General features: G+C 41.5%; 1 protein-coding gene across 1 annotated transcript; it reads right to left on the reverse strand.

Annotated features, from left to right (window-relative positions):
• Positions 1 to 8,025: 8,025 nt before the first annotated feature.
• On the reverse strand, positions 8,026 to 24,346 carry LOC132487656 (aldo-keto reductase family 1 member C3-like). The gene is made up of 9 exons (XM_060095399.1): positions 24,260 to 24,346; positions 22,197 to 22,364; positions 20,254 to 20,370; positions 19,485 to 19,562; positions 18,375 to 18,497; positions 13,087 to 13,196; positions 11,985 to 12,150; positions 11,314 to 11,396; positions 8,026 to 8,068 (listed from the first exon to the last, which is right to left on the reverse strand). Exons 1-9 carry the CDS (start codon positions 24,344 to 24,346, stop codon positions 8,026 to 8,028), a joined length of 975 nt encoding a protein of 324 aa, XP_059951382.1.
• Between the last annotated feature and the right edge of the window lie 1,148 nt (positions 24,347 to 25,494).

Below are 25,494 nucleotides of genomic sequence, written 5' to 3' on the forward strand. Positions count from 1 at the left end.
CACCACCTTGCCGCCAGCGAATCCAGGCACCCATTATGGTGGTGTCCCTCGGAGCCGCGTGGCAGCTGTAGAGGTGATCTGAAGCATGAGAAGATACCTGTCCTGGGCCTGGGCATCTGGAAGGTGAGGCAGCCCCGTGGTCGGGAAGGGGCGGCACCTTTCCTCGGCGCTCCCTGACGTGGAGGGGCCACCTACCTGGACACCCGCGGGGACACCCCCGGGACACCTGCCGCAGCCTCCGCAGGCCCAGCTGATCGCCCGCACCTGCTGTGGGGCTCCTCCTGTGTTTGAAAGATGGAATATTTAGATATCAGATTTTCTGAAAATGGAGGTTGTCCTTGTTCATATTGAGTCCCAATCATAATTATTCAGAAATAACGTCTGGGAAAGCCCAGAAGAAAAGGTGGTCATGCTTGGATAAGGGCGGGAAGATTGGCAGTCACCTCACAGATCAGAGCAGCAGCCAACCGGAAGATGGGGAAATGTCTGTATCAAAGAGACAAGGAAATGCTGCCATTGCCAACTTGGTTTTAAAAAGAAACATTGAGGGCTTCCCTGGTGGCGCAGTGGTTGAGAGTCCGCCTGCCGATGCAGGGGACACGAGTTCATGCCCCCGTTTGGGAAGAACCCACATGCCGCGGAGCGGCTAGGCCCGTGAGCCATAGCCGCTGGGCCTGCGCATCCGGAGCCTGTGCTCCGCAACGGGAGAGTCCACAACGGTGAGAGGCCCACGTACCGCAAAAAAAAAAAAAAAAAAAAAGAAACATTGAAACTTTGTCTTCTTCCCCGTGTAAAAACCTGGTAGTGGAAGTACTTTGGACCTTTCTCTACTTCGGACTTTCTAATTCCTATCAGTGATTTAGACATAGCACTAACTAAAAAGCCTTTCAAATGTGCTTTCTTTTAAAACTTAGTCTTCGGTAAAAAGATATTCATTTAAGAAGTCACATAGGAAGTTATTGGATGAGTAGGAATTCGAATGATCCACCCTTGCTCATCAAAATATTATTTAAATTATTTCTTCTATCCACTTAACTCGCAGAGGCCAGGGATGTAGTTTAATTCATTGTGGTTTGGTAGAATGAGTTGGAATTATTTCCTCTTTACCTCTTGTCAGAAAGATTTTGTTTTAAAGTGGGATGAATTCTGACTTGAAAATTTTGTAGAACTATGTGTGTGTTGTGTTTAATTGCTTCATTTTAAAAATAACTATGGGACAGTTGAGTTTTATTTCTTCTTGAGTTAAGTTTTTCTAGGAATTTTTCCATTTTATTTCATTTTTCCAAATTGTCGGCTTCTAGTCATTGATAATAGTCTCTTAGATTTTAAATCTCTATTTTTATCTATATGTACTGCTTTCCTTTCATGCCATTTTTTAAAAAATTGTTCTCCTCAGTCTTGTCAAAAGTTTGTCTACTTTAGGGAATTCCCTGGTGGCCCAGTGGTTAGGACTCCACGCTCCCACTGCTGGGGGCCTGGGTTCGATCCCTGGTTGGGGAACTAAGATCCCACATGCTGTGCAGCACAGCCAAAAAAAAAAAAAAAAAAAAAAGGCCAACAACAAAAAAGTTTGTCTACTTTATTAAGATTTTTCAAAGAACTAACCACTGGCTTTGTTGATCTTCTTTATCAGTTTTTGATATTCATTCTTATTTTCATAAGTGGTTCTTCTAACTTTGAGGTGGACACTTAGTTCGTTAGCTCCCAGCCACTCTGATTGTGTTCTCGTTAAATGAAGATCATTATACTGATGCATCTCGTGGGGTGATGTCAAGTTCGAGTGAGAAAGCGCCTTGTGAGCTGTGAAGCCCTTTGGGAACATTGGGTTTAATGGTCCTGTGAGCCGTCCTGGGCCTCTTCCCCGGGTTCCAGCCCCCTTGCCTGCTAGAACAACCCCATTCACAGTGAGCGTTTTCTTTTCCGAATTTCCACATTCTGATAGAGTCCATCTCATTCCTTTGGGTCTGGCAGATTCTCTGTGTGATGGATTATCTTTGTGTGCACATGTCTACCTTCACACTTGGGCTGATAGTCTTTGTGGGTAGAGGGTGAGCCTGTACCTCTTTGCAGCTCACCTATCATCTTTATTCATCCTAAATTTATTTATTCCTGTGTTCCATTCTGGAAGCACGGCCTCTAGCTCAGTTATTTGCAAGCACTAAAAATACCGAAAGTGTTTTCCCCAGATAAGTAAAGGAATTTGAACTTAGATTAACTATAAATCCTTTCTGACTCTGACATTCCCTAATTTTAGGACAAAGGGATAGGTGTACCAATTCAGTAACTTCCTTTTTTACGGATCATTGGCTGTGCATTCTAGAGTGCAAAGGGGAAATTAGGGTTGGCCTCTCCTGAATGTGGGTGGCTTACTTCTGTTCCTCGTTTTGCAGGCGGCCCCAGGGGAAGTGACGGAGGCAGTAAAAGTGGCGATAGACGCGGGCTTGTACCACAACGAGAATGAACTTGGAGTGGGGATCCAGTGCAAAGTCAAGGAGGGCATGGTGAGGCGGAAGGACCTGTTTATTTTCAGCAAGGTGGGCCTTCCCTGGCAGAGAGAGCGGGGTGCAGACCGCTCAGGGCTGGGCCACGAGATGGGGGGAGCAGCACAGGGAGGGGTTTCTGGTCTCCTCACGGGAGCTGATGGCTCCACCTGTGCTTGAACAGACGGGACAGGACTTCTGCAGCTTCGTGCAGATGCTGGGATTAGTGCGGTCAAGGGGTTGGGGACAGCGTGACAGGCAGAGGGGACCTCTTGAGCAAAGGCACGGGGTATGGGACAGCGCGGGGTACAGGGGCCCATAAGAAACTTGACGTTCCTACATCGAAAAATGTTAGGCAGCAGAGAGACGCGAGGCTGGGGAAGCGGATGGGCCAGACAGTGGAAGTCCAGATGCCGTTTGAGGAGCTTATTCTTTTCCCCTTAGACAGAGGACCACCACTGAAGGCTTTGAAGTAGGGAGCTTGTATTCTATGTAAGAGAGACTTGTGTCGAGGTGACTGTAGCCGCTGAAAGAAGCACGGGTTTGAACAGGAGGCAGGAGACAGGCAACAGTAACAGCCATAGAGGCAGGGATGATGACGGCCTGAACTAGGACGCAGACCAGGACGGGAAAGAGAAAGTCTTGTGAAGGACAGTTAGGAGGCAGGCCCTGTGGGAAGTGCTGGGGGTAGCCCTGGATGATGGAGAATTAAAGAACTCCCTTGCTTTTGACTTTGAAGCAGGACGTTAAGACCAGTAGGCCAGGAGTCAAGGGTTCAGGTCCAGCTGTAGTGCATGAACCATGAGGGACCGGCTCAGTGTGGATGGCTCGGGACCACCGCTTCATCGTGTAAAGGTGAGTCTCTGGATTCGGTCATCTCCTGAGTGATTTCCAAGCCTCAGTTTCCATAATTGCAAGACGCAGCATTGCCTCTGTAGTGGATTTGCTTTTCTGTTTTACTCTAAGATAATCCCTGTTATTCTAAAGCTAGTGCCGAGGGCTGGTCAGGGAGAAGCGTAGGTGTGAACGTGGCTGAGGAACAGACATCCCTTCTGATAATTAGTGGGGAGATGGGTGGCGGGTATTTCTGAAGTAGCCCCTAATTTGGCAACAAGTTGCTTCTGAGTAGATCATAGCCAGCGGTGGAAGTGTCATCACTGTTCTTGAAATTTGGAAGTCATGGGAATATAATTTAAGCAAATAAATTACTATATGCTCACCATCTAGAGAGTACTGTTGTTAACAGTGTGACATATTTACTGCTAGTTTTCTGTGGGTTTTTTGTTAATACACTATAGTTTATACAGTGTATGAACAAAAACATTTTAATCCTTCCTTTTACTTATGTATTTTTGTTTTTTCTCTTGCTGTGATGGAACCTTCAGATTAACTTCTGTCAAAATTAATTCTAAATAGTATAATGAGGGAAATAATGTGAAGGAAAGCAAATTACAGATTTTCTACTTAGCAGAGGGTATGGATGGAAATATCTAAATAAGTACAAGGCAGTGTATATTAACTTACTTAGTTTAACCTGCATGTTTATGAGGCCCCAGTAACAGAGAACCTTTAATATGGAGTCTATTTAAGTGGAAAATACAATATAGAAATTCTTCTTATTCTTCCTCATATCCTTTCTGCCTGCGGGCAGGTTTTGTTTGTTTGTTTGTGGTCCCCATGCATCCAAATAACCAGACGGCCCTCCCATAAAATATTTCACGGTATCCCCAACTCCCCTTTAGCAGGAATCAGGCAGAAGCGGCCCAGCTCTGGAGTTCTCTCCTGGGGCGTCCTGGACCCGTCTGAGGATAACGTCACTGCCCTGTTGTATTTATTGCCATCCGATCTTGGACTTTGTGCCTCTTCCAGGTACTGGATTTGTGGGCCCAGGGGCAGATGTACATTAACACGGGCTCTGTGCTTCCTTCCTCTCCTTGTAGCTCTGGTGCACCTGCCATAAGAAGTCCCTGGTGAAAGTGGCCTGCACCAGGAGTCTGAAGGCCTTGAAGCTGGAGTACTTGGACCTGTACCTCATACACTGGCCCATGGGCTTCAAGGTACCATGTAAGATGGGGGAGATACCCATAGGCAGCACCTTCCTCCCTGGCCGTACCCCGTTAGGTGGTAGAAAGAGCCAGAGCATGAGGGTCCTGGTTCCCTCTGGGCTCAGCTCAAGGGAGGCGTGGGCTGGAGGACCTCTGAGACCCCCGTGACTCTAACGCCCTGTGGGTCCTGCTTCCAAGCCCATCATTTCTCCTCCAAACCAGAAGGGTATCCGTTCTTCCCATAGGTCTTTAGGTGAAAGCAGGTATCAGACAGAGGAGACACTGCGGCTCAAAGCTGCTACTGGTATCACTTCCCACTGCCCAGTGACCCCCTTGGCCCTGTTCTGTCCGGGGGGGTGACTGCTGCTCTTCCACACGTTCTCCTGCAGCAGGTCCACTCGGTTACAGCGGGAGATCGTGTCTCCACCCAGCTCCACTCTCTTCACTTGATTGCATCTCACCCCCCTACTTAAGCCCCACTCAGCAGCTTCCCAGCCTCAGTCTCATGTTAGCCACTGGCCAGGGCATCCCTGCACACCTGTCCCAGACCCAGATGACACCTCCTGACCAAGGACTCAGGTATATAGGTGGCCCCGGGAGTACAGACATCCTGGAAAGGATTCCTCCTACATTAGGCTAGATGATCGCTGCTTGGGCGTCTCCCATGAGATTACCTTTTCTGAGAATCTCATGGTGTAAGCTGAGCTGTCGGTCACCTTTTTAGACTAAACAACAAAAACTGCTTCATTCCTAGTGCAGCTCTACTTTAAGTCATTGTATTAGTTTCAGTAAAGGATGTAGCATCTGTGCATCAGTCACAGTAACAGAGAACAGAAGATGCCTAGAAAGCGAAACAAGGGAGAATGATTCAGAAACAACTTATGTATGTATGGAATCCAACGTTCAGAGAATAATACTTAAAATAACGATAATAGCTGTCTTGCACTTACTGTCAGCTAATAGTATGATTTTAATGATGTACCAGGCACAGTTTTACGCTTACTTTCTCATTTAATCCTCACAAGCCTGTAAGGTGGGTACTGTTGTTAACACCCCATTGTACAGGTGATGAAACTGAGGCACAGAAAGTCTTAGTAAGATTATCGGTCCCAGAAGCAGATACTCAGGTCAGACCCTCTTACCCTGCCTGGGGAACTGCCTCATTTTCTAGGGGTCCCTGCAGTTGGCTGCCTAGGTGGTAGAAAAGTAAAACGTCTCAGATCACTCAACAAATTGCAGAGTAGAATTCTATTTATGAGTAATTAAGAGCCAACAAAATAAAACAGAGGGCTTCCCTGGTGGCACAGTGGTTGAGAGTCCGCCTGCCAATGCAGGGGACACAGGTTCGTGCCCTGGTCCGGGAAGATCCCAATGCCATGGAGTGGCTGGGCCCGTGAGCTGTGGCCTCTGAGCCTGCACGTCCGGAGCCTGTGCTCCACAACGGGAGAGGCCACAACAGTGAGAGGCCCACGTACCGCAAAAAAAAAAGAAAAAAGAATCCAAAAGGGAGGAGCAGGTGTGGAGCTGGTGACAGTTTTCTAGTTGCTCTTTTTACAGTAAACTTTTATTTTGTGAGAACTGTAAATTCACATGCGATTGAAAGAAATAATACAGAGAAATCTCGTGTCCCCTCTGCTCAGCTCCCCCCGACGTTACCATCTTGCAAGATGACAGCCCATGTCACGACCAGGATATCGACAGCGATACAACCCACTGAGCTTATTCAGATTTTCCCAAATTTGTGCTGGGCGTGCATTTAGTTCCGTGCAATTGTTTCACCTATGTGTTTCATGAATCGTGGCCACAGATAGAACACAGAACTTCTCCATCACCATGGGCATCGCTTTTCTAACTGTTCCCCCCCTCTCTTCTGCCCCACTCCCTCCTTTAATTTTCCAGCTTTCTTGAGGTGTAATTGACAAATAAACTATGTGTTTTAAGTGTGCAGCGTGATGATCTGACAAACGTGCACATTGTGAAATGATTCCCACAATCCAGTTAACTCCCATCACATCACATAGCTCCCTTTTTGGTGTGTGGTGAGAAGGCTTAAGATTTACTCGAACAGAGTAAGTAGTAGATACTAGTGCCATAAATATAAAAATCAACTTTTTAAATTAGAATAGTTATAAACTAAAAGTACTATCCTCATTGTCAATTCTATCGGTTGATTCCATGAAAGGACATTGGATGAGATTCATCACCCTTTCTTTTTTTTTCCCCCAGGTTTAATGTTGTATAATTGACAATTAAAATTATAGATAGTGATGATCTGATATGCATATACATGGTGAAATGATCCCTACATGCAATCAAGGTAATTAACACATCCATCAACTGTCAGATTCCTTTTTTTGTTTTTGTTTTGGTGGGAACCCTTAAGATCTATTCTCTAAGCAAATTCAATTATACACTACAGTATTGTTAACTACAGTCAGCATTCTGTACATGAGAACCTCAGAACTTACTCATCTCATAACTGAAATTTGGTACCCTTTGACAAACATCTCCCTATTTTCCCCACTCCGATCACATGCATGTTAGATCTTTTGTTATTATTCCACAGGTCCCCAAGGCCCTGTTCCTATTTTTTTTAAAAACCTACTTTCTCTCTCTTGTTCCCACTGGGTAATTGACAATCGCTTTATCTTCCAGCACACTGATTATTTCCTCTGTTCCTTCAAATCTACTGAGGTTATCCACTGAGTTTTCCATTTTTATTATTGTATTTTTCAGTTCTAAAATTACCATTTGGTTTTTCTTTATGTCTTCTATTTCTTTGCTAGGACACTCTATTTCCTTGTTGAAACTTTTTACTTTTTCATTTGTCCCCAGTATGTTTGTAATGGCTTGTTGAAACATTTTCATGATGGCTGCTTTAAAATCTTGGTCAGATAATTCTAATATCTCAGTCATCTTGGTGTGGGTATCTGTAGCTTGTCTTTTTTAATTCAGTTTGATGCCTTCCTTGTTTTAGGTATAATGAGTAATTTTTAATGGAAATCTGGACATTTGGGGTATTGTGTATTCATTAAGTTTTAGATCCCTTTAAAAGGTCTCATAAAATTATATATTGTGGCAAATTCACAGAACAAAGGGGGAAAAAACACAAAAACTACAGACAGGTGAAAAGCCAGACTTCGAAAATTTGGAAAATATACTATGGTTAGCTTTTTCTGGGGGATCCATATCTCCTATGATCACTTCCAGGGATGACAGCATTTCAACCTCAGTTACACAGGGAAACAAAACAAAACAAAACAGATAAACCAAAAAAGCCAAAGCAGCAGTAGGTTGGATTCTTTGAAATGTATCTTTATTTACTTTGGGGGAAAAGGACTGGGTTTAGAGATTTTTATTTCCTGCTCCAGGGACTCCAGCCATGTCGCGACTGATCAGGCTAAGTGACATGGAATGAAGCAGGTAAGTTCTCATCCTTGAGATGTCCTCCAATCATCAATCCAAAACCAAGAACTCTGGAGCAACCACAGACACTGCTGTTAATATTCATCATGAAATGGATAATTTGGATGATGAGACAGTCTAAAAGATAAAGGGAGAGTCTTAGTCAAGTAACTGTTTCTGAGCTGGGTAAAGAGAGGTTTCTTTTAAACTGGCTTAAGCATGAGAATTAATGTAGTTTTCTTTTTTGGACAAGTACAAACCCAACGAGTTTTATAACAACCATATACAACTGTATTACAATGTAATGAACACACTGTAGAAAATAAATACGCTTACATGCACTTGGGCACACACACAAAAATAAACCAATATATTCCATTTTTTAGGTATATTATTCTACAACTTAAGGAGATAAACTCTTTGCATTGATATTATAAACTCCCAAGAGGGCAGAAATAAGTTCTTCCTCTTTTAAAACAGTGCCAATCTGGTTTAATACCTAAAGTTAACAAATATTTCAAGGTGATGATGAGGAAGGTGACAAGAATATCACTGTTGTTCAATTTCTTTCAAGCACTCAGAAATAATTTACCTATGACTTTGCTGGGTGAAAAGTTATATATTAAATCTAGAGATAGAGTGATTATAATATAAGCCACTTCAACGGGGGTTTCCATTTTTAGCAAAGGAAGTGAACTGTCTTTGTATATATAAAGTACAGTAAGTCCCCTATATGCGAACCTTCAAGTTGCAAACTATCAAAGTTGTGAACGTGCGTTCCATCAACATCAGGCGTGAGTGAAATTACAGCTTGCCTGCCGTCTCCTACTGCTGACGATCCTTCACCTGTAACATCTCCCATCTCCTCTCCCTCCTGCAGGCAGTAACTCTTCTTGCCCATTCACTCGATGCCAGCCCCTGGATGCCAGGTGTTGTACTGTACTACTGTACTTTTCAAGGTACTGTACTGTAAAACTAAAAATGTTTTCTATATTTTTTGTGTTTATTTGTTATGTATGTTTGTGTGAAAAGTATTATAAACCTATTACAGTGCAGTACTATATAGCCGATTGTGTTAATTGGGTACCTAGGCTAACCTTGTTGGACTTAACGAATGCGCTCTCGGGAGGGGACTCATTTGTATGTAGGGGACTTACTGTAATCATTTTCGAGGTAGGCAATGCTAAACCACTGGATAATTGTTGATTAAAATGACTGATATTAATTGTTAAAAATTACTACCTGCTTCTTCACTGTCCCTTACTTTTCCCTGTCTATCATTTTCTTATATTCTTCATTCAACAAACATTTTCTAATTACTCAGAGAGAGGGCAGTTTTTTAAAAATCCTTCCCTACGAATCTAACGTTCTGTGGTAAACAGAAAGTAAACAGAAAAGGTTAGCAAACCACACGGTATGTTAATTAGGGAGGTGGGCCAAGAGAAAAAGGGAGCAGGATGGAGGGGAAGGAAGGGCTGCACAGGGCTGCGTTTTTAGATAAAGTGACAGAGAAGGTGTCATAGAGATGCCATCTGAGTCAAGACTGACAGTGGTGAAGGAGTGACCATCCAGATGTTTGGAGGAAGAGCATTCTGGGCAGAGGGAACAGACAGTGCAAAGGCCCCAAGATGGGCCTGACACATGTGGGGGACAGCAAGGAGGCCACTGGGCTGCACTGGAGCCAGAAGGGGCAGAACAGCAGGACTTGGAGGCAGGGCGTGGGGAGACCATGTCCTGCTGGACTTTGTAGGTTTTGTAAGGACTCTGGCCTTTACTCCGAGTGAGAAGGCAGGCCAACAGATACCGAGAAGAGGATTTCCCCATCAGACCTACTATTTTTTGGGTCTGTTTTTTGTGGGGGGTTTTTTCAGAAAATAGTAGTGTTTTTATTTTTTTGATTTAGTTTAATTTTTATTTTATATTGGAATATAGTTTATTTACAATGTTGTGTTAGTTTCAGGTGTGCAGCAAAGTGAATTAGTTATACATATACATATATCCATTCTTTTCCCATATAGGTTATTACAGAATATTGAATAGAGTTCCCTGTACTATATATTTTATATGTAGTAGCATGTATATGTCAAATAAGTCAGACAGAGAAAGATAAATATCATATGATATCACTTATATGTGGAATCTAAAAAGAATGATACAAATGAACTTATTTACAAAACAGAAACAGACTCACAGACACAGAAAACAAACTTACGGTTACCAAAGGGCAAAGGTGTTGGGGGAGGGATATTAGGAGTTTGGGATTAATATATACAGACCTACATTTTTACCTCATTCACTCCGGTGAGTACGGGCAGAGACGAAGTACAGAAGCAGAGAGAGCGATAGCAGCCAGTTAGTTGATCAGGAAGATTCTGATACAGGCGCGTGAGGTATGTGGGGTTTGGGGGGGTGGGGTGGCTGCAGGTACTATCATGAGCTCAAGTGTCGACTTGATAAGTTTGAGTGGAGTAGAGCAAATGGATATACAAGTCTTGGTCCAGGGCCTAGGTCTGGGCTGGATATAATCTGGGGGAGTGTGTATTTACCCAGTGTTTAGAGCACGGGACTAGATGAAGTACCAAGGATGAGGATGTGGATAGAAAAGGGAAGACGTCCAAGGATTGAGCCTTAGGTCACTCCAAAGTTAAGAGGTCAGGTTGATGAGGAGACACCTACAAAGACCAGGAAAAGGAATGGCATGGCGGATAAGGGGAAACCAGATCTGCAGTGAAGAAAGCAAAGCTGAGAAAGTGTTTCTAGGAGGAGTGACCCACTAGGTAAAATAAGATGGATGAGAATCACTGCTGGGTTAAGCAAAGGGGAGGTCATGGCTGACCTTGACAAGAGGAGCTTTGGCAGAGAGGAGGGCAAATGCCTGGTTTGTGTGGGTTCAGAAGAGAACGGGGAGAGAGACAGGAGAGGAAGAAAGCATGGACTTCTTCAAGAAGTTTTGCTGTAAAAGGAGAAACGGGGATGGTGGGGTGAGCTGCAGATGAAGTCAGTTTGAGAGAGAGCTTTTGTGAAGATGAGGGAATGTTCCAATGCCTCTAGGAGTAATCTCATGCGGAGGGGAAATCTGATGAAGTAGACAGACAGAGAGCAGGATGTAACCAGGTTTTAGACCAATGAGTAAGACAAAGAAGAGAGAGGAGACTTGAAAATATGTGCAAAGGATGTCATCGTATTGATTGATCCTGGAATTTAAACAGAGGAAGGACAGAGGGGCATGGAGTAACGAGTATGAAGGCTTGAAGGAAAAATGTTTTCCATCCACTTCCCTAAAAGAAGAGGCAAGAGAAGACCCTGCCCTTTGTGGATTAGAATAAACGGAATTCCTTCATTACCCTGCTCCCCCAGCGTCTACAATGGAACAGGGTACTTACGAATCTTCTTCAAAATAGCGCATGTTTCTGTTTAGGCCATCTAGACTTTGCATATCCTCTGGGGTCAACTGGAATTCAAAAACCTATCAGAAATGTGAGAAGATCAATTCAATTTCCTGGAGGCAATTACTGCAGCCCCTACATGCCCCCCACATGCAGATACACACACACAAATTTGTGTAGGAACTTATGTAGGTTTCATGAGACAGTTGTCATGAACTTGGGGTTCATCCCCTGACAAAAGTCATGGGCATTTGTCCATTCAAAGAGTTGGGATTAGCAACTCAGGTCACCCTCAGAGACTTGTATTGAATAGCTGTGTTGGTAGCCAAGGAATCCTTGAGATTTTTGAGCCCAGGTCTCACTTCAGCTAACTCTTTCATTTTTTCAGCTGAAGAAATCAAGGGATGATTTACTCAGGGCCATACTGTTGAGTGAAAACCAGGACTGAGACTCAAACCTGACGCTCTGTCGACTGTTCTTTACAACCACCATGCCTCCTCTCTTGTAGGATTTGGAGGACAGGACAGTTAAATATAGCACATATACGCATAGAATATACAGGGAGATAAGCTTTGCCCAAATACACATTGGGAGCCTCCCAAATACCCATCCCAGGGAAAACGATGTGCTTCTGTCAACCCCCTGCTGCCCCAAACCCTACCAGGTACCTGGAAGTTCTCCTTGAGCCTCTTCTCATTGAAGCTCTTGGCCAGAGCAGCCACCCCTCTCTGCAGCTGATAGCGCAGGGTGACCTGGGCTGGAGTTCGCCTGTGCTTTTCAGCAATGGTGTTGAGTACTGGATCCTGCAGGAGAACTGGATTGTCCTTTTTCACCCTGGGAGGGAGGCAGAGGTGCTATGTGTCTGAGGTTGTGTATCCGTTCTACTTGGGGATAGTTCATTCAGGCTAGGGGTGGTTGATCCTCTAGAATCTTCCTCATTACCTTCTGGCTGTCTCAATATTTCTTTGGCTTCTTTTGGTAAATCCAAAGAAGGACAAGGGAAAGAAAGGGAAAATCAGGTAGTTTTTTCATCTTTTAAACATTTCTGAGAAACTTCGTAAAAGATTGAATAAGTCAAGAAGACAAAATTGTTGTCCACAGTAAGACCCAGTGACCACCATCATAACAAATAACCAAGAATTTTATAAGAATTTGCTATTTCAAAAAATGCTCTCAACTAATTATCTCTATTTTGTCCTCAAGTGTTAAAAGGTACACATCTATATTCCTCTTGAAGAGATAAAGAAACTAAAACTTACAGAAGTTGTAACTTGTCTCATATCCCTCAACTGCTAAGTGTCAGAATCATGGCTTGGAATTACCTTGTCACTTTTTTTTTTTTTTTTTTTGCGGTACGTGGGCCTCTTACTATTGTGGCCTCGCCCGTTGCGGAGCATAGGCTCCGGATGCGCAGGCTCAGCGGCCATGGCTCACGGGCCCAGCCGCTCCGCGGCATGTGGGATCTTCCCAGACCGGGGCACGAACCCGTGTCCCCTGCATCGGCAGGCGGACTTTCAACCACTGCGCCACCAGGGAAGCCCCCTTGTCACTCTTTAAAGCCACAGCTTTTGAATTGGATGAACATTTTAATCAGTAATAATTACTTTATTATTCAATAATGTTTTATTGAGTCCTCACAATGTAGGCTAGGTAAAGGGTTTGCAAAGATGGATGATTCCTCTTGACTATACTTAATTTCCCCCAGACGTTGAGAGATGTCTCCAGAAGGCACAGCATCTAGGGTCGGAATACCTTTATAGAGATCATTACCATTTCTTCCTTAAGTCAGACCCCAAGGTAGCATATGCAACAAGGAGAATGTCCTTGGACTTGCAGAACTCCAGCAGTTTGCTCTGGTTGAGGTAAGGGTGACATTCAACCTGTAAATTGCCAAGCAGAAGTATTGGAGTGTAGGACCAGCAGGATTGCCAGCACCAAATTTACAAGGAACATACAGTGAATACAGATTCACAGTATCAGAAATACTTAGAAATACCAGCAACGTGGCCCAGCAAGTGACCGTCATCCACAGCTGTACCCATGGTGAACCAAACACAATAGTTTTACTGCCTAAAAATGTCTTGTGCTTTACCTGTTCATCCCTCCTCCCCTCCCCATGAGCCCTTTGCAACCACTGATCTTTTCTTTCTTTCTTTCTTCCCTTCTCTTCCTTCTCTTCCTTCCTTTCTCTTTCTCTCTTTCTTTCTTTTTTTTTTTTAGAACACTTTTGGGTTTACAGAAAAAATCGAACAAAAAATACAGTTTCCATATTTCCCTTCATTCCCTCGACAATTTCCCCTATTATTAGCCTCTTACATTAGTATGGTACATTTATTAAAATTGATGAGTCAATATTGGCAGATTATTATTAAGTAAAGCCCATAGTTTACATTAAGGTGCATTCTTTGTGATGTAAATTCTATGGGTTTTGACAAATGGATGATCTGTATCTTTCATTACAATATCCAACAGAATAATAGTTATACTGTCCTAAGATTTCCCCTGTGTACCACCTATTCATCCACCCTTCTGTTCCTTTGTACCCCTGGCAAGCACTGATCATTTTACTGTCTCCATAGTTTGGCCTTTTCCAGAATGTCATAGAGGTGGAATCATACAGTAGGCAGAATTTTCAGATTGGCTTCTTTCACTTAACAATATGCCTTTAAGTTTCCTCCATGTCTTTTTCTCGTTTGATAGCTCACTTTTAAATTGCTAAATAATATTACATTGTAAGGCTGTCCCAGAGTTTGTTTATCCTTTCACCTCTGGAGGGATGGAGGGACATCTTGGTTGCTTCCAAGTTTTGGCACTTATGAATAAAACTGCTATAAAACTCTGTGTTCAGGTTTGTGTGTTTTCAGCTCCTTAGGGTAAATACCAAGGACTACAATGCTGGATCATATGGTAAGAGTATGTTTAGTTTTGCAAGAAACTGCCAAACTGTCTTGCAAAGTGGCTGCACCATGTTGCACTCCCATCAGCCATGAATGAGAGTCCCTGTTGCTCCTCCTCCTCACCAGCATTTGGTGTTGTCAGTGTTCTGGATTTGGGTACTTTTAACAGGTGCATGGCAGGAGGGTGGCCCCACCCCATCTGTGGTTTTTCTCTCTGTGGTCTCAGCTACCCACAGTCAACCATGGTCTGAAAATATTAAATGGAAAATTCCAGAAATAAACAATTCATAAGTTTTACATTTCACACTGTTCTAAATGGTGTGATGAAGTCTTGTGCTGTCCTGCCCCATCCCACGCAAGACAGGAATCATGCCTTTGTTCAATGTACCCACACTCTATATGCTACCAGCCTGTTGGTCACTTAGTACCCATCAGATCATCTGTTGTGGTGTCGCAGTGCTGGTGTTCAAGTGACCCTTATTTTACTTAGTAATGTCCCCAAAACACAAAATTAGTGATGCTGGCAATTCAAATATTCTCTCTCTCTCTCTCTCTTTTTTTTAAATTGGAGTATAGTTGCTTTACAATGTTGTGTTAGTTTCTACTGTACAACAAAGTGAATCAGCTATATGTATACATATATCTCCTCCCTCTTGGACCTCCCCGCCCCCCATCCCACCTATCTAGGTCATCACAGAGCACCGAGCTGAGCTCCCTGTACTATACAGCAGGTTCCCACTAGCTACCTATTTTACACATGGTAGTGTATCTATGTCAATCCTAATCTCCCAGTTCATCCCACCATCCCCTTCCCCACCCCACATGTCCACATGTCTGTTTTCTACATCTGCGTCTCTATTCTTGCCCTGCAAATAGGTTCATCTGTACCATTTTTCTAGATTCCACATATTTGCATTAACATACAATGTTTGTTTTTCTCTTTCTGACTTACTTCACTCTGTATGACAGACTCTAGGTCCATCCACATCTCTACAAATGACCCAGTTGTGTTCCTTTTTATGACTGAGTAATATTCCATTGTATATACGTACCACATCTTCTTTATTCATTCATCTGTCGATGGACAGTTAGGTTGTTTCCATGTCCTGGCTATTGTAAATAGTGCTGCAATGAAAATTGGGGTGCATGTGTCTTTTTGAATTATGGTTTTATCAGGGTATATGCCCAGTAGTGGGATTACTAGTCATATGGTAGTTCTATTTTTAGTTTTTTAAGAAACCTCCATACTGTTCTCCATAGTGGCTGTATCAATTTACATTCCCACCAACAGTGCAAGAGGGTTCCCTTTTCTCCACACCCTCTCTAGCATTTATTGTTTGTAGATTTTTTGAGGATGGCCATTCTGACGGGTGTGAGATGATACCTCATTGTAGTTTTGATTTGCATTTCTCTAATAATTAGTGACGTTGAACATTTTTCACGTGCCTCTTGGCCATCTGTATGTCTTCTCTGGAGAAATGTCTATTTAGGTCTCCAGCCCTTTTTTTTTTCCTGCCCATTTTTTGATTGGGTTGTTTGTTTTTTTGGTATTGAGCTGCACGAGCTGTTTGTATATTTTGGAGATTAATCCTTTGTCAGTTGCTTTGTTTGCAAATATTTTCTCCCATTCTGAGGGATGTCTTTTCGTCTTGTTTATGGCTTCCTTTGCTGTGTAAAAGCTTTTAAGTTTCACTAGATCCCATTTGTTTATCTTTGCTTTTATTTTCATTACTCTAGGAGGTGGATCAAAAAAGATCTTGCTGTGATTTACATCAAACAGTATTTTCCCTATGTTTTCCTCTAAGAGTTTCATAGTGTCTGATCTTACATTTAGGTCTTTAAACCATTTTGAGTTTATTTTTTGTGTATGGTGTTAGGGAGTGTTCTAATTTCCTTCTTTTACATGTAGCTGTCCAGTTTTTCCAGCACCACTTATTGAAGAGACTGTCTTTTCTCCATTGTATACTCTTGCCTCCTTTGTCATAGATTAAGTGACCATAGGTGTGTGAGTTTATCTCTGGGCTTTCTATCCTGTTCCATTGATCTATCTTTCTGTTTTTGTGCCAGTACCATACTGTCTTGATTACTGTAGCTTTGTAGTATAGTCTGAAGCCAGGGAGCCTGATTCCTCCAGCTCCATTTTTCTTTCTCAATATTGCTTTGGCTATTCAGGGTCTTCTGTGTTTCCATACAAATTGTAAAATTTTTTGTTCTAATTCTGTGAATAACACCATTGGTAATCTGATAGGGATTGCATTGAATCTGTAGATTGCTTTGGATAATGTAGTCATTTTCACATTATTGATTCTTCCAGTGTTCCAAGAACATTGTATATCTCTCCATCTGTTTGTGTCATCTTTGATTTCTTTCATCAGTGTTTTGTACTTTTCTGAGTTCAGGTTTTTTGCCCTTTAGGTAAGTTTATTCCTAGGTATTTTATTCTTTTTGTTGTGATGGTAAATGGGATTGTTTCCTTAATTTCTCTTTCTAATCTTTCATTGTTAATGTATAGGAATGTAAGAGATTTCTGTGCATTAATTTTGTATCCTACTACTTTACCAAATTCATTGATTAGTTGTAGTAATTTTCTGGTAGCATCTTTAGGATTTTCTCTGTACAGTATATTGTCATCTGCAAACAGTGACAGTTTTACTTCTTCTTTTCCAATTTGTATTCCTTTTATTTCTTTTTCTTCTCTGATTGCCTTGGCTAGGACTTCCAAAACTATGTTGAATAATAGTGGCAAGAATGGACATCCTTGACTTGTTCCTGATCTTAGAGGAAATGCTTTCAGTTTTTCACCATTGAGAATAATGTTTGCTGTGGGTTTGTTGCATATGGCCTTTATTATGTTGAGGTAGGTTCCCTCTATGCCCACTTTCTGGAGAGTTTTTATCATAAATCAGTGTTGAATTTTGTCAAAAGCTTTTTCTGCATCTACTGAGATGACCATATGGTTTGTACAAATTTCCAAGACTGAACCAAGAAGAATTAGAAAATATAAACAGACCAATCACAAGTAACGAAATTGAAACTGTAATTAGAAATCTTCCAGCAAACAAAAGTCCAGGACCAGATGGCTTCACAGGAGAATTATATCAAACATTTAGAGGAGAGCTAACACCTATCCTTCTCAAACTCTTCCAAAAAACTGCAGAGGAAAGAACACTCCCAGACTAGTTCTATGAGGCCACAATCGCCCTAATACCAAAACCAGACAAAGATACCACAAAAAAAGAAAATTACAGACCAATATCACTGACGAACATAAATGCGAAAATCCTCAGCAAAATTCTAACAAACGGAATCCAACAATACATTAAAAAGTTCATACACTATGATCAAGTGGGATTTATCCCAAGGATTCAAGGATTCTTCAATATATGCAAATCAATCACTGTGATACACCATAATTAACAAATCAAATATTCTCTTACTGTGCTTAATTGTATATATATATATTGGCCATACCACATGGCATGTGAGATCTTAGTTCCCTGACCAGGGATGGAACCTGCACCCCCTGCATTGGAAGCACAGAGTCAACCACTGGACTTCCAGGGAAGTCCCATTACTGTGCTTAATTAAAATTAAACTTTATCATAGGCATGTATGTATAGGAAAAAACATAGTCTATATAGTGTTCAGTAATATCCATGGTATGGTTTGGGTCATCCACTGTGGTGGGGGGGGGTGTCTTATCCCGCAGATTAGAGGGAACTATTGTATCTCACTTTTGTCTTAATTTGCAAATCTCTAATGATATGTGATGTTTAACAATTTTTCATATGCTTATTTGCTACCTGTTCAGGCAAACCTTGGAGATATTGCAGGTTCAGTTCCAAGCCATCACAATAAAGCAAATATTGCAATAAAGGAGCCACATATTTTTCAGTTTCCCAGTAAACATAAAAAGTGATGTTTACACTACACTGTGGTCTATTAAGTGTGCAATAGCATATGTCTAAAAACTACATACCTTAATTTAAAACGACTCAATTGCTAAAAAGTACCAAAACAGTTACAATAGTAACATCAGCAACTAGTGTCCAAAGGTACAGTACATGAGAGGGGAGCGCCATTGGTGACTTTGTTGAAGTGAGGAAAGAGTAAGCTGATGGGGAGGGATAAGAGGTTGGGGGGCCAATTGGTGGGGCTCACCTGGTTGCAGACGGGCTTGTACTTGAGCCCTGGCTTGTTCAGGATCATCTCCAGCTGCTTACAGTTAAAGTTGGACACCCCAATGGACTTGGCCAGTCCTGCGTCCTTACACTTCTCCAGGGCCTGGGGAGGAAGAGGTGGTGAGGAGTAACTGGCTAGAGAAGCATAACAAATGGTAGCATGCTGTGGATGAGAGACAATACGTGATGCAGATGTCAGTAAATAAGACAAGAATTGGCCAATAGGAGGAGAATGAGAAATAAAATCGTTTTTGAAATGGGTAAGGAGACAGAGTAAGAATGCAAGCAGCCAAGGCAGGGCTAAGAGATCCCGTGCGATCTTTAGCTAGCACCTAAAATAATATGATAGAACAATATCAGAACAAGCGCCAGGAGAATGGAGGTTGAGTCAGGTGCAGCCTGGGAAACAGGAAGTGGCCATGCCATCTCCCAGACCACCAGCTCCCTGTTTTCTCTTTGACCTCATTTCCTATTATTGTCCACCAAATTCACTCTGTTCCAGCCACACATGCCCCTTTGCTGGTTTTTCAACATGGTAAGCTCTCTCCTACCTTAAAGTCTTTGCCTTGATTTTCTTTATGCCTGCATCACTCTTCCTCCAGATACCCACTTAATCTACTTAATCCATTAGTCAATCAATTTCGTTATCCATTTAATCAATTTCCTCATTTCCTGCAAGTCTTTGGTCAAATGCCACCTTCTCAAAGAGCCCTGCCCTATCCATTCTGTTTTTAATTGCCTATCTGTGCCCCAAACCTAGCCTGGCACACCCAGTTCCCTTACTCTTTCTTATACCACTGCATCCTTCCCCCCCACCAGTAGCACCTACCACTCTGTGGGGTCAGAGACCTTGATTTTGTTCATGGATGTAGCTTGAGTACTTAGAAGTACTCAGTAATCATAAGCACTGAATAACCACTTATTGAATTACTAAATAGAAGAAATGTGAAACTGAGGCAGAGGGACATTCAGGGACTTGCCCAAGTCTACACAGGGGGCAGAATTGGACTACATCCTCCTCTCCTCAATTCCTTTTCTGTCCTCTCCGCTCCAAGGTGCAGAGACATGGCCTCTTTGGAGCTGCACTCACCTCCCATGTGGTACAGAGATCCACTGTGTCAAAAATGATGTTTCCATGTGTGTCCTTTGGGAAAAAGTCCTCCCCAGGCTGGAACATAGGAAAGAAAAAGAGATTGGATCAAGCTATGTCTGGCCTCAACCAATATGTTTGGAGCCTTTAGACCTTGAGGCTAATGGGACCATCTGTCCTTATTCTTGAAAGGAATGGTAGTACATTGAGAAAGTACAATTCCTAGAAATGTTTTTAACCCCTAAAGGTTTAATAAATACTGTTTGTGTCAAGGACAACTTGAGATACCCAAGACCCCATCCTAGTGAGAGCCCAGAGTGGTGCCATAGCTGAATGGGCTCCTTTGTCGCAGATCCTTGTGGGATAAGGCTCTTCCATCCCTGCTTTCCACCTGGAGGTGGTCTTTTGAGAGAGGGACTTGTCACCATCTCAAGGGCTGAGTCTCATCCTCATTAAATTTTCTGTGCCTTCACAGGTCTCCACACTGGCACATTCCCCAGACACCAGTGGGCATGCGGTTGAAATTCAAGAGTACAGGGACTTGAAAATATAGATAGTTGTCCACAAGATCAAGGCAAATACATTGAAAACAGTAAACCCATCAGTCTAGAGCTGGAATAGTGAACTGGGATAGTGATAGTTGCAGAAAAAAGAAAAAAAGAGAATATTAAAGCATTATATATGATTCTTGTCATTTTCACGAACTATATCCTCTTTTTATTTAGCTACTAATGATGTTGATAACCAAAGTAAAATAACTTTCGCTAACCTTCATAGCTATTGGGAAATGAGTAAGATAAAGATCCACATAGCTCAGTTGAAGTTTCCTCAGTGAGCTTTCCAAGCAAGTTTGGACCAATTCTGGACGGAAAAAGGTGCTCCACAACTGCAGTGGTGGAAAGAGAAGTGGAGTGGGATTATTTAAGAATATTTAGGAGAGATTAATACAATGGCAAATAAACAACAACAACCAAAAACCCGCTCGTGGTCGTTGGGAAGTGACAAGTCATCCTGTGAAGCTCAGGATTCTTTATCATCATAGCTTATTTTCACATTGAATTAAGAAAACATGGTAGAAAGTTAAAATATAGTCTTACACAGATGCTCTCAAAACTGAAAATACAAAAAATAATTATTTGGTTTGTTTGTACAAAATATAGCCCTGGATTCTCCCTCAAACATCATAAATTATAATATCTGGAGACTGGGCTGGGAAACTGCATTTTATTTTTCATTTTTTAAAGAATTTTTGATGTGGACCATATTTAAAGTCTTTATCAATTTTGTTACAATATTGCTTCTGTTTTATGTTTTGATTTTTTGGCCCCAAGGCATGTGGGATCTTAGCTCTCTGACCAGGGATTGAACCCACAACCCCTGCATTGGAAGGGGAAGTCTTAATCACCTGACCACCAAGGAGGTCCCTGGGAAACTGCATTTTAAACAAGCACATCAAGTGATTGTGATTCAGGAAATTCTATCTTGGCTGCATTCAATTGTTAGGTTTGCCAAAGACAGCTAGGCCCTTTAGGAATTTTGGGGGGGAGGGCATTTTAGTTACTTCATTTTAAGAAGTAATAATCTAAGGAAAATCCATCAAGATTACTAAAGGTAAGGAAACAAACGAATCCTATGTAAAGAAGATTAAAGCTGAGAGTTAAGAGGGTAGTGCTCTAGCAATACCTCATCTAAACACAGTCGTGTGGAGAGATTCACATTCTGGAGCTAGAAGGAAGAAATATCCATTCATAGACCAGTATAGGGTTCACTATCATGGACACCAACTCCCTCCTCTTGGGCTACTTTACCTCAAATTCAAATGCTTTTTTTCTAGCAGTAGTCAGTTCAATGAACACGATGGGGAAAATACCTCTTGTGTTCTGTTTCCAATCCAACTTAAATACTAAGTTCTTTTATTTGTTTCAGATGTGATATCAGTGGATCTAAATTATATTAGTAAAAATGGCTTGAAAGTTTTAAAAATGCGTTAGAAATACTTCTATAAACATGAATGTTATCCTCATATCGGTTCCGTGGTATTATATTATTTTTCCTACCTCATAGGAAAGATAGATAAATGTCTATTGACAGTGCAATAGATTGAGATATAAAGACTAAGACTTAAAGAGGTTAAAAGACTTTTTTTGGCTAAGAAATTTCACAAAGTCAAATATATAGAATATTAAAAAACTAAAATTTGATTGTAGTTTCCAAAAGCCTACACTTTCTGACTAAATTGCTTTATCTCACCCTATAGCTAAGAAAGATTGTCACTTCATCAAAACTTGAGTATAACAGAGTTGGAAAAGCCAAATCCATCCCTGAGTTTGAAAACATATGGTAATAATAACAGCTAGTATTTTTGAACATTTAAAATACATTAAATATTTTTAAAGATTTACATGTATTTTTTGAAGTAATACTCATAAAAATCCTGTGAGGCAACTATTGTTATCTTCATTTACAGCTTGGGAAACTAAGGGACAGACTTTAAGTAGTTTGTCCAAGGTAAGTAAGTGGCAGAACCTGGATTCAAATATAGGAAGTCTGACCACAGAACACACATTCCTATCCAGCTGTTCCAAACCAGCCTTCTCATATTTCAAGGTCTGAGAGTGAATGAGAATTAAACCAATGAGAAAAGAAATACGCCAAGAAATGATTCAGCTAAGAGTGAGCTTCCACAGATACATATGCAACTATACACAACACCTTTGTAGTGTAGAATAAGTCACCCCTCTTCACAGTGCCATCTGCAATCTTCATCTGGATGGCTCTCCCAATTTCTTCTTCATTTTGGTACATATAAGCTGAATCAATATGGCGGTAGCCTATGTCGATTGCTCTCTTGATGGCCTTTTCTACCTCACTCTTAGCAACCTAGAAGAGCATGAAAAGATAAAGACCTACTTAATTCAGGAACAGATGACCAATTCCATAAGCAGAGCTAGTCAGCAGAACCCATTGTTTTTCTAAGAGTTAAGAGCTAGTGGTGACAAAGCTTAATGTTGACCTATGATCGGCAGTAAATATTTAACAACTGACTCTGAAGGAGTCCTGATTTGTAGTATTAGCCAGTTTCTATGGTGGAACTATTCCCACCATTGCTAATTTCATGCAACCGATGCTGGGAATACTCTTACAGTTGAATCTTTGAGCTCATGAGCTGGTCCCAGCACATCACATCATGAACTCTCTATTTCTGGACTTACACTATATACATGTATAGATTTACACAATATATAGATTTACCTTTCTAAATTAATTCACTCTGTAAGAGATCATTAAACTGGTTTCAACCCAGAAATCCAGTGCAAAAAAATGATCAATGCGATGAGGATGTAACTTCGGAGAGAATAAATTTGTGATTTACCTTTGTAAACTTGGAGAAACACTTCAAACAACATTTGAGGAAGAACTAAAATGTAAAAAACAAAAACAAAAAAAACCCTCTTTTTTTCACTTAAAAATATCTTATAATTAATTTCTTCTATGGTTACTAAATTAATCCTTAGCTAATATTCTCCTTCACAATTTTGTTATTCTTCTTAGCTGCCTACTGTTCTGCTGGACCACCAGGCTGGACTTCTGAAGTTACCTATCATTTTCACAGCTCCATTATCCCCTCTACTTCACTCAGTAATTAAAGGGTCTTTTGGGTATATTTTTTTAATTTGCAACTCCTGATGAATTGACCAGTCCCATGGGGATGAACTGACTGTCCACAGATGAAAGAGCCAAGTAAAGTAAAAGCAACAGTTCGTGCTAGTGTCCTTGCTACAGACCTCAACATCACACTCCATGTGGCTCTCCTGCTGGGAATCAAGCATGAAGTTCAGTCTTCCAAACAGAGAGAACTTCCAAGTGTCACATGCCTCTCCCCACAGCACAGTATTCACAGCCTGACCTGTAAGAGACTATTTTCACCTCAGACCACCAAAACTCCCTCTAAGATGAATCTTGTCTCTCTTTCTCCAGGTCCTTTTGCCCCTGAGATTTCTCTGGATGCTCTACGATTGGAGGTGGATGGGGACAACTTGGACATTAGAAATTACAGAGAAACTTCATCACAAGAAATCTGCAGCAACATCTCTGATACATGGTAATCAAGACAACTGGGTTTCACTGATTCTAATCTACTGTGGAATGGCTACAACTGGACAGCAAATGAGACTAAAGGGAAAAGATGGACCCACCCCTGAATTGCTGAAAGATGAAGAACTTCCGTATCTCTTGCTATGGCATCAGAATCCCTTGCCAGCTGGTTAGAAATGTGGATTTTTGAGCCTTGTCCCAGATCGAATGAATTAGAACCTTCGTGGGCAGAACCCCAAAGTCTGCATTTTAAACAAGATCCTCGGGTATTTTCATGCCTATTAAAATTTGAAAAGCACTGACAATGCACAAAATAACCTAACCTGGAGAGAAGCATACTACACATTAAGAAAGTGTGGTCCTGGGCCTCCCTGGTGGCGCAAGTGGTTGAGAGTCCGCCTGCCGATGCAGGGGATACGGGTTCGTGCCCCGGTCTGGGAGGATCCCATATGCCGCGGAGCAGCTGGGCCCGTGAGCCATGGCCGCTGAGCCTGCGCGTCCGGAGCCTGTGCTCCGCAGCGGGGGAGGCCACAGCAGTGAGAGGCCCGCATACCGCAAAAAGAAAAAAAAAAAAAAAAAAGAAAGTGTGGTCCATCTGAATTTCCCAAATTCACACAGTGACTGGTTCTGATCAGGACCCAAGTCTGCTACTCCTCCATCTCCAATACCATTCTGATTACCTGAGGAGGGGCAGAAGTGCCCAAGCCCAGCATAGGCATGAAGCATCCATCATTCATCTTTAAAGAAAAAAGTCTCATTTGACTCATCTTCTCTCACTCTTCTGGCTAAACAAACACTGATTTTCCTCTTTATTAGAGAAATCTGCAGAGGGAAGAAAATAGTATTCAATACAATTGTTATTTTTTTGACAGCTTTAATGAGATAAAATTCACATATCATAAAATCCCCCCCTTTAAGGAACTCTGCTCAATATTATGTAACAACTTAGATGGGAAAAGGATTTGAAAAAGAATAGATACATGTATATGTATAACTGAAGCGCTTTGCTGGACACCTAAAACTAACACAACATTGTTAATCAACTATACTCCAATGTAAAATAAAAAGCTTAAAAAAATCACCCCCTTTTAAGTATACAATTCAGTGGTTTTTAGTATATTCATAGAGTTGTTACCACTACACAACTTTAGAACATTTTCATTATCCCCAAAGAAACCCACAATCATTAGAAACAAGTCCCCACACCTCCTTCCCTTCAACTCCTGGCAATTGCTTTCTGTCTATATAGATTTGCCTATTCTAGACATCTGATATTAATGCTCTCATACAATATGTGGCATTTTCTGACTGCCTTCTTTCACTTAGCATAATGTTTTCAAGGCTTGTCCATGTTGAAACATGTATCAGTACTTCAGTCCATTTTATGGCTAAATAACATCCCACTGTATGGATATGCCACATTTTATTGATATATTCATCAGTTGATAAACATTTTGCTTTTTCTACCTTTTGGCTATTATGAGTAATTCTTTTATAAACATTCATATACAAGTTTTTGTGTAGACTTGCATTTTTAATTCTGTTGGGTATATATCTAAGAGTGGAATTGCTGGGTCATACAGCAAATCCATATTTAACATTCCGAGGAACTGCCAAATGTCTTCCAAATTGGCTGCACCATTTACATTCCTAACAGCAATTTATGAAGGTTCCAACTTCTCCACAACCTCCCAACACTGGTTATTATCTTTTTTTTTATTATAGCCATCTTATGCAGTGTGAACAGTTCTACAATGAACGTAGGAGAACTAATATCTCTACAAGATCCTGATTTCAATTCTATTGGAATAGTACACAGAAGTGAGATTGTTGAATCATATGGTAGACCTGTTTTCAGTTTTTTGAGGAACAGTTATTCAAAGTAGTTGCATTATTTTGCATTCCCACTAACAGT

This window comes from Mesoplodon densirostris, chromosome 4 (assembly GCF_025265405.1).
Source record: "Mesoplodon densirostris isolate mMesDen1 chromosome 4, mMesDen1 primary haplotype, whole genome shotgun sequence".
In the NCBI taxonomy this organism is placed as follows: Eukaryota; Metazoa; Chordata; class Mammalia; order Artiodactyla; family Ziphiidae; genus Mesoplodon; species Mesoplodon densirostris.